General features: G+C 25.8%; 1 protein-coding gene across 1 annotated transcript in view; it reads right to left on the reverse strand.

Moving 5' to 3' along the window:
• fech (ferrochelatase) overlaps positions 1 to 8,936 on the reverse strand; it is a 19,031-nt gene extending 10,095 nt beyond the window's left edge. The window contains exons 1-6 of the mRNA XM_051092914.1: positions 8,730 to 8,936; positions 5,386 to 5,488; positions 3,852 to 3,971; positions 3,596 to 3,744; positions 1,344 to 1,478; positions 1,148 to 1,254 (exon numbers count right to left, since the gene is read on the reverse strand). Of these exons, the coding sequence (XP_050948871.1) occupies positions 1,148 to 1,254; positions 1,344 to 1,478; positions 3,596 to 3,744; positions 3,852 to 3,971; positions 5,386 to 5,488; positions 8,730 to 8,766 (651 nt within the window). The 5' untranslated portion in view covers positions 8,767 to 8,936. The remainder of the gene's footprint in view (positions 1 to 1,147; positions 1,255 to 1,343; positions 1,479 to 3,595; positions 3,745 to 3,851; positions 3,972 to 5,385; positions 5,489 to 8,729) is intronic.
• Between the last annotated feature and the right edge of the window lie 1,847 nt (positions 8,937 to 10,783).

Consider the following 10,783-nt stretch of genomic DNA (forward strand, 5'->3'; position numbering starts at 1 on the left):
TAAATTAAAATTAATAATAAATATGAAATAATATAATAAAGGGGGTGGGGAAATGTCTTAAAAATATCATTTGAAAAAAAAAAAAAGTAAATTAATTTAAAATATTCATTAAAATTCTAGTTCTGTTTACAAACTAAATTAAATTCAAAATTTAAAGAATTCAAATTCTGTTTACAAACTCTAGTTTCTAAAAGTTTTTAACATTTCTTATTGCTTTGCAAAAACAAAAAATAAATAAATTGTTTCGCATCTATATTTTTCTATTGTTGATTTAACTGTATTTTTTATTTGTATTATTTATACAGTTATTTTAATTTTTTATTTGAACGTGATGTTTTGGTGTAATATTCAAGCATTTTGTTGTTGCAAGTTTTTTTTGCAATTTATTGATTTTTGTTCTTTTTTATTATTCTGCACAGTTGTTTTTATTTTATTTTATTTTAAAAAAAATGTATTATTATTTTGCATAGTTGTTTTAATTTTATTTAATTTATTTTTTTGCACCGTTATTTTTCTATTGTTGATTTAACTATATTTTTTATTTGTATTAGTAATTAGTTTTTTTATTTATTTATTTATTGATTGATTTTAGTTCTTTTTTTATTATACTGCACAATTGTTTTTATTTATTTATTTATTTTTTTGATTATTCTGCACAGTCATTTTTATTTAATTTAATTTATTTTATTTTTTTGCACCGTTATTTTTCTATTGTTGATTTAACTATATTTTTTAATTTGTATTATTTATACAGTTATTTTATTTGTTTATTTGAATGTGATGTTTTGGAGTAAAATTCAAGCTTTTTGTTGTAAATTGATTTTTTGTTGCAAATTGCAAAAATGTCTGAAGGATCATGTCACACTAAAGACTGAAGTAATGATGCTGAAAATTCAGCTTTGATCACAGAAATAAATTACAATTTACCAGATAGTCACATAGAAAACAGATATTTTAAAATGTAATATATCTGAGAATTTTTACAGTATTTTTGATCAAATAAATGCAGCCTTGGTGACTTTCAAAAATATTAAAAATCTGTACATGTACATGCAGTTCCAACACAGAAAAAGTGTCTTAAGTGATTATTATGAATAAAAACACATCCTGGATGAGATAAGTGTGTGTGTACACATATATGTTTTACCTCAATCAGTAGTGGGTGTGTCGGCCACCTGTCAATCACACTCCAGCGCATCTTCGGCCTGTCGCTGCGGTTGCTGTAGTATCTGTAGATGGCGTTCAGACTGCTGCCTGATCACACATCAGAAAGATGATTTTATAAACACATACTCTTATTAAAGGCTTAAACTCATGGATGTGTCAGAAGCAATGAGTGATACCTGTGGTGGAGCAGCTGTATTGTGGGTACTGCGTAAAAGCTACGGCTCTCTGGACTCCGTCCTTCTCCATCTGGTCGATGGCCTCCTCAGTCAGAGGATGAACGTACCGGAAACCGATGTAAAACTTATGAGGAGCTGCACAAACACACAGACGGATGAGCTTTCATTTCAGTGACACATTTCATTTTATTCTACATTAGAATAAGATTTTTTAGATTGTCTTTTTTTAAGCACTGAAGTATTTAAGGTTAACTGCGTCTTTGTTCTTTTGTCCTTTTTCATAAATTTCTTGATTGCTAGTGGCTTGGTTTATTCTGCACAGTTTTCTTTATAATTTTTTATTTACTCTTGATATTCCTAGATTATTTTAGTTTCATATTTATTTTATTTTATTATTATTATTATTTTTATTTATTTACTACTACTACTACAAATTGTTATTTTACTACTATTTTTATTATATCGTTATTTTACATTAAACAGAGTCAAGTTATTGGTTTATTTCTTTATTTGAACATGTGATGTTTTGCAGGTTACAGCTGATCTCATTTCCACTTCCACTTTGTTTTTTTGGCAGTTTAATGATTTTTGTTCTCTCTTTTTTTTGGATTATTCTGCACAGTTGTTTTTATTTTATTTTATTTATTTATTTTGCATCATTATTTTTCTATTGTTGATTTAACTATATTTTTTTATTTGTTTATTTTATTTGTTTATTTAAACGTGCCGTTTTGGGGTGAAATTCAAGAATTTTGTTGTTATTTTATTTTTTGCCTTGTTTTTTTTTATTGTTGATTTAACTATTTTTTATTTGTTTTATTTATACAGTTATTTTATTTGTTTATCTGAACGTGATGTTTTGGGGTGAAATTCAAGCATGTTGTTGTAAATTAGTTTTTTGCAATTTATTATTTATAATTATTTTTGTTCTTTTTTTGGATTATTCTGCACAGTTGTTTATACTTATTTTTTTTTTTTTTTAACATTGTTATTTTTCTATTATTGATTTAACTATATATTTTTATTTGTATTATTTATACAGTTATTTTCCACATCCTTTTTTGAGTGCAATTTTTTTTTACACAAATTTGTTTACTCTCTAAAGTTGTTTTTATTTATTTTTATTTTGAACTGTTATTTTCATTGTTGATACAACCACATTATTTGTATTATTTATACAGTTTTTTTTTTTTTACTGTAAACTGAGAGATAATATATTAGTTTATTTATTTGAATGTGATTATTTGAGGATAAATTCAAGATTTTGTTGAATATTCATAAGCAGGTTACTGTTGATCACATTTCCACAATCTTTTAGATTACTGCTATATTTAAGGTTAATTCGTTTTTGCCCGAGACTTTCTTGTTTTACTGCTTGTAATTAATTTCATTTAATTTTTACTTTATGTTGCACTCATTTTTTTTATTGTTTGTAAGATTGTTTCATTTTTATTATTCATGCAACTATTTTACTGTAAACTGAAAGTTAATTGAAATTCAAGCATATTGTAAATATTTCATAAGCAGCTCACAACCAAATCTTGTTTGTGTTTAAAAAACCTGGTAAGCTTATGAAAAGAGGAATATGGCACGTCTCAAACAGGAAGTTGTTGGTTTATCAGAGGTGTGTGTGAGACACTCCTCTGAGCTTCATCTATCATTCACACACTCCAGGCTTTATCAGCACTCAACACTGACAACAAAGACGACGGTTTGTCTGTTTCACTCTGATTATTTTACGACCCGACACTCAACACCTTCAAACCGATTCAACACCATGCCACATGTCGATATTTTGTCAACTAACACAGAGGGTTTTAGTCTTTTGGATGCCAAGGATCCCAAATATGATCATTAATGTCCTAAAATTTAAAAGGCAGAAATATATTTTCATGCATAAATTCAATTTATATTTATAATACAAACTTTTTACAGTATGTGCAAAATATTATTTTAAAAAAAATTACATTTTTTATACTAGAAGTATTATTGATTTATTGGGAAAAAAAACAAAAAAACTTTTAAAAATAACATTATAATATTAATATTATAATATTAAGCTTATTATTTATTTGAATTAATTTTTAGATATTTAATTTTATTTTTTTATATATATTTTCTACATTTCTTATTTACATTTTTTACATGCTTATGACATTCAGATATTTCAAGTGAGACTTAAGCATGCACATCCTTTTTTTCCTGCTGTATTTCTGTATTATTTTCAAATGCATGTGAGCATCATCTCTCACCGGTCTCCGGACACATCTCGTCCAGCAGTTTGACCATTCCTTCTCCCTGCATGGTGGTCCAGGCTTTAATAGGAGAACCTCCTCCGATCTTGCTGTACTGCTCTTGGATCTTTGGAGTGCGTCTTTTGGCAATGAAAGGGCCCAGTTTACTGCAAAAGACATAAACACACACTTCAGAAGCTATAAAAGAAGTCACATTCTTTTTTACTGTGTTATAACGACTCCAGATCCTGTTTCTATAGAGTATAGTTCTTACTTCTGCACAGGAAGCTGCATGAGGTCCGTGTCCATGAAGAGCCGCAGGAGGAAATCGTGCACGTCTTCCAGTTTCTCCGGGCCGCCCATGTTCAGCATTAGAATCCCTGTTTTGGGTTTTCTGCAGAAGAAATGAACAGGGGTCTTCAGAGATCACTCAGAAGAGACAAAGTGAGATATTCTGGATCCAAATCCAGTAAAACGATACTTAACCGGAACAGGAATAAAACACAATAAAATTACAACTTCATATTGTAACTGCATTTCATATTGAGACATCTTTTCTAATCCAGTTATGAATTCTGCACTATTCTGAGAATAATTGTTATTTTTGTATTATTTCTATACTATTATTAATAATATATTTATTAATATGTTGAACATTTTATTTTTATATTTTTAGCTATCACCTTAATTTTAGTTTAAGGTTTATTTTTAGTCATTTTTACTAGTTTTATTGGTTTAGTTGATTTTTTTTATTCAAATATTTGTTTAGCTTTTATTTAAATTTATTTCGGTTTTATTAATTTTAGCACTTTACCTTATTTTATTTATTTATTTTTTTTTTTTAAATGTTATACATTTATTTTTTTATATTTTTTAATTTTTTACTTCCTTTTTTAAGCTGCCATATAATATTTCTATTTTATTTAATTTCAGCTTTATTTTAATTCATTTTTAAATTAAATATTTTTAATAAAGGTTTAGTTTAAAATAACATCATCAAAAGAAGAAAAACCATATCCAATATTTTTTCATTTGTATTTACCTTTAATTTATATTCATTTCAGTTTAGGAATTGTAGTACTTAAAAAAATAAATACATTTAAAAAATAAAATTATTTTAGGTTAGTTAGTTGTCAAGACAACATTCTATTTTTTGTTTACATTTTTAGGTTTAAGTTTTCATCCAATATTTATTTTTCATCTATATATTTATCATACATACACAAACACATACACACATATATATATATATATATATATATATATATATTTTTTTTTTTTTTTTTTTCACGCAAAGCCTGCTGGGAAATCAACCAATCACACATGCTCAAAAATAAACCCACACCAGAGCATCATTAACCTCCATAAACAACTTATTCTCTAGTTCTGTTGAAAAAACACCTGGTGCTGATTTTTGGAGCTTTGGATTTTTGTTTCTAGTTGTTTTCAACATTAACAAGACAGCTGAAATGAATAACCAGTGAAAAACCTTTTGTTTTCAGAACATTTCATGTTCAGTTGTCATTTTAAAGGAACATTTTGTTCCTTACTCTGGCAGTACATTGTGAACATGGGCTTTTGCTTTTCAGTGTTGAAAACAACTAAAAGCAAAACACATTAAACACATTGAGCTCCAAAGCATCAGTACCAGGTGCTTTTCTGGAGCTAGAGAATAAGATGTTGTTTGTGGAGGTTAATGATGCTGTGGTGTGGGTTTATTTTTGGCCGCGTGTGATCGGCTGATTTCCCAGCAGGCGTTGGGTGGATGTTCATGACAGGCTGACGGAGGTCAATAGCAGACGCTGTACCTGTTCTCCTGAGTCTCTGGAGTGGGTGAGGTGGCAAACGCAGCTGCTGCGGCCGTCGACTGCCGTCTCAAACACAAACTCACCGGAGGACTCGACCTGACCACTGCACAAACACACACAACACAACACAAACACAAACATGAATACTGTCAGTCAGAAAAGATGCATGAAACAGTTTGAGAAGAAAAAAATGCATGTTAAAAACACATGGTTTTGCAGGTCAAGTTTACAGGAAAAATAAGAAATTACATATTGCATCAAAAAAATGAATTATTTTTTTTTATTTTTTTATTTGTTTCCTAAAGAAAATTTTCAATAATGTCTTTAATTTATAATAGCGCTACAAAATACATAAAGTATCTTTTTAAACCAAAGAGGGAACTTTAGAACTAGCTTTTATTTTTATATTTTCAGTTTTCATTTTAATTTTTATTTACGTTTTAGTCATTTTGATATTTGCTTTGTTATTTTTAACAATATTTTTTGTTTCTACTTAGCTAGAATTATATATATATATATATATATATATATATGAAATAAAGCCCTTTTAGAACAACTTTTTTTGCATTAATAAGCATATTTTTTGCTTTATTTAAATTATTTGGCTAGACAAAAAAATAAAATAAAATAAAAAATAAATACAAATTATTTAAAAATATATTTATAAAATAAATAAGGTTTTCATTCAAGTTTATAGAGAAAAATAAGAAATTACATTTTGCATGAAGAAAATAAATTATTTTTTCCATTTTGATGTTTTTAATGACAATGAATATTATTATTATATATTAATATAATTATATATTATTATATTCACCTAAAGGAAATTTTCATTAATGCCTTTATATTAGAGCCACAAAATACATAAAGCATCTTTTTAATCCAATTATGAATTCTGCTTTATTCTGAGTGGAAAAAATCCAAAAGTTTTAGTTTTATTTATCTACTAATATACTATGTATAAACATTTTGAACTAGCTTTTATTTTTATATTTTCAGTTTTCATTTTCATTTTTATTTAAGCTTTAGTCATTTTGATATTTGCTTTGTCATTTTTAATAATATTTTTAAACACATTTTGAAATGGGTCCTTGACACGTTTTTTTTTTTAAGATTTATAAATTATTTGGCTAGACAAAAAAATTATAATAAATAAATAAAAAATATATTTTTAAAATAAATAAGATTAGAGCCACAAAATACATAAAGCATCTTTTTAATCCAATTATAAATTCTACATTATTCTGAGGAAAAGTTTTATTTATCTACTAATATAGTATGTATACATATTTTGAACTAGCTTTTATTTTTATATTTCAGTTTTTATTTTAATTTTTATTTAAGCTTTAATCATTTTGATATTTGCTTTGTCCTTTTTAATAATATTTTTGTTTCTCTTTAGCTAGAATTTATATATTTTTGTTTTGTTTGTTTTTTTGCATTATAGTAATTTGTGACGAAATATAGTTTTACATATACTATGTAACACGAATGTCTTATACATTTTTTGTACACATTTTATTTTGAAATAGGTTCTTGACACGTTTTTTTTAGGATTTATAAGTTATTTGGCTAGACAAAAAAAAAAAAAATTATACTAAATAAATAAAAAAATATATATTTTAAATAAATAAGGTTTTCATTTAGTTTCTAGAGAAAAATAAGAAATTACATTATGCATTAAGAAAATGAACGAATTTTATTTATTTCACCTAAAGGAAATTTTCATTAATGCCTTTATATTAAAGCCACAAAATACATAAAGCATTTTTTTAATCCAATTATAAATTCTACATTATTCTGAGGGAAAATTTCAAAAGTTTTAGTTTTATTTATCTACCAATACACTATGTTTAAACATTTTGAACTAGCTTTTATTTTTATATTTCAGTTTTTATTTTAACTTTTATTTAAGCTTTAGTCATTTTGATATTTGCTTTGTCATTTTTAATAATATTTTTGTTACTCTTTAGCTAGAATTTATATATTTTTGTTTTGTTTGTTTTTTTGCATTATAGTAATGAGAATTTGTGACGAAAGTTTTACATATACTATGTAACATGAATGTCTTATACATTTTTTGTACACATTTTATTTTGAAATAGGTTCTTGACACGTTTTTTTTTTTTTTTTTTTTTTTAAAGATTTATAAATTACTTGGCTAGACAAAAAAAAAATATACTAAATAAATAAAAAAAATTTTTTTAAATAAATAAGGTTTTCATTTAGTTTCTAGAGAAAAATAAGAAATTACATTTTGCATTAAGAAAATGAATGAATTTTATTTATTTCACCTAAAAAAAATTCATTAATGCCTTTATATTAGAGCCACAAAATACATAAAGCATCTTTTTAATCCAGTTATAAATTCTACATTATTCCGAGGGAAAATTCCAACAGTTTTAGTTTTATTTATCTACTAATATAGAACGTCTTCATATTTTGAACTAGCTTTTATTTTTATATTTCAGTTTTTATTTTAATTTTTATTTAAGCTTTAGTCATTTTGATATTTGCTTTGTTATTTTTAATATTTTGTTTCTATTTAGCTAGAATATATATATATATATATATATATATATATATATATATATATTATTATTATTATTATTTTTTTTTTTTTTTTTTGCTGATACAACTGTTTGAAAATCTGGAATCTGAGGGTGCAAAAAAATCAAAATAAACTTGTCAAAATTTTAGCAGTGCATATTACTCATCAAAAAGTACGTTTTGACATATTTACAGCAGGAAATTTACTAAATATCTTAATGGAACATGCTCTTTACGTAATATCCTAATGACTTTTGGCATAAAATAAATTTTGATGTATTTTTGGCTATTGCTGCAAATATACCCGTGCTACTTAAGACTGGTTTTGTGGTCCAGGGTCACATAAAACATTTAAACGCATAATCTATTACATATGACAGTCTCGTGTGAGAGCGCTGCAGTAGCGCCGCGCTGCCGCACGGAGTCGCTGTTGGCGCAGTTACGCAAGTTGTAAAAGCGTGTGTTGTGTAACATGACGTTTAACGCCACAGAAACTTTAACTCCTGCTTTTTGTTGACGATTAGCGCGTGTAAACCTCGTGCACATTAATGCAGATATGAAAACAAGTGCTTTATCCGTGCGATTATTCAACGAAGAGCTGAAAACTGCAGGAAGGAAACAGGAAAGTCATCAAGACACTTTAACCTTCATGAGCAGAGCTGACATAAACAGCGCTCACTTTAGCCCCTGCACTATTCGTTCTGCATGATTAATTACATGGAGGATTATATAATCGCCTCAGTGAATGAATGAGTGAATGTCATGTGTGTATTTAGAGTCGTAAACACACTTACGCTGCATGAGCCGGCACGCGCCTCCCAAAACCGCCATTATTTACCGCTCTGGTGAAAATTCTCCTCGTGTTCCAACGGCAGAAAACAGCGAAATGCTTAAAGAGCAGAATTAAAACGCGCCTTTGTCTCCTCTGTGTTTCTAAGGCGCCGAAATTCCGATATAGAGCTGCCGATCGGTGTCAGTGTTATCACGGCGTCATGACGTACACTGGCCCCGCCCCCGCGCACACACCCTCACGTACGTCGGCACGCCGGGGCTGGAGCCTTGCGTGACGTGAGTCTGTTTCATTCACACAAACCAAAAACATTACTGATCCAAAAATATACTATGATTATTGTACTGGTGTGAATTTCATTTGATGTCCAGCGCAGAATTTCTAGCAGCTCATTTAAAATAGACGCAACATTAATAGTCATTAACAGTATTTATTTATTTATTTATTTATTCAAATGGTGATTTGGTGCTTCAACTTAAACTTGTTTAAATTAAAAAAAAATGTTGTTAATATAAATAAAATAAATTATTAAATAATTATTAGATTGACAGAAATAGTTAAAAAAGATTTTGTTTTATATATATTTTCTGATTTTTTTTAATCATTCTGTATTTGCAGTTGTAATTTCGATATCAGCTTTTGTCATTGCTAATAGGGTTTTTTTTCTGTTTAGTTTTAATTTTTATTTTTGCTGATTTTATGTTGATTTTGTCCTTTTTATTAGTTTTCTTAATTTTTTAAATGTATTTATTTATTTATTTATGTTTCCAAAACTTAAACTTATTTAAATAAAAGACAAGTTTTGTTAATATAAATCTGAAATTCTTTTTTTATTTATTATTGGATTAATAATAAACAAATATAACCTGTATTTATTTTTAACTTTTTATTCATTCTTTATTTGCACATTTCTGCAGTTCTGGTGTTATTTTTGTATTATTAATTATTTATATGCTATTATAGTTTTTATTAATATTTTCAATTACCTACCTTTAATTTTCTGTTTTCATTTTAATTTTAATTTGCTTTTTAGTAATTTTGTTACATATTTTGCTTTAAAAAGTCTCATTAATGTCTTTTATTTATATTTTAGAGCCACAATTTTGTCATTGCTAATAATTTTTCTTATATTTCTGTTTAGCTTTAGTTTATATTTTTGCTGATTTATGTTATGATTTTGTCCTTTTTATTAGTTTTTAGTAGTTATTTGTAAAAGGTTATATTTATTTATTTATTTATTTATTTAAAACTTTATTTTAAACTTATTTAAATAAAAAAAAATGTTGTTAATCTAAATCTAAAATAAATTATTAAATAATTATTAGATTGACAGGAATACTTAAAACAGATTTTGTTTTATATATATTTTGATTTTTTTTAATCATTCTGTATTTGCAATTGTAATTTCGATAACTGCTTTTGTCATTGCGACATTTTTTTCTGTTTAGCTTTAATTTTTATTTTTGCTGATTTATGTTGATTTTGTCCTTTTTATTAGTTTTCTTAATTTATAAAATGTATTTATTTATTTATGTTTCCAAAACTTAAACTTATTTAAATAAAAGACACGTTTTGTTAATATAAATCTGAAATAAATTTTTTATTTATTATTGGATTAATAATAAATAAATATAAACTGTATTTATTTTTAACTTTATTTTTTATTCATTCTTTTTTTGCACATTTCTGCAGTTCTGGTGTTATTTTTGTATTATTTATTTATATGCTATTATAGTTTTTATTAATATTTTGAATTACCTACCTTTGATTTAATTTTCTTTTTTCATTTTAATTTTAAATTTTAAACCTGCAAAAATTAAAATAAATATATGTAATTACACGGAAATATGTAAAGCAATACATGACTTTAAAAAACAAACACAATAAATGTTTAATTAAATTAAGTCCTGATTATTATATATTTTTTTCCTTTATTGATTTCTGTGTTTATTTTTTGTTTCTTCTTTATTTGCAACATGTATATACACATTTCTGCACTTCTGGTGTTATTTTTGTATTATTAATTATTTATATGCTATTATAGTTTTTATTAATATT

This window comes from Labeo rohita, chromosome 21, assembly GCF_022985175.1.
Source record: "Labeo rohita strain BAU-BD-2019 chromosome 21, IGBB_LRoh.1.0, whole genome shotgun sequence".
NCBI lineage: Eukaryota > Metazoa > Chordata > Actinopteri > Cypriniformes > Cyprinidae > Labeo > Labeo rohita.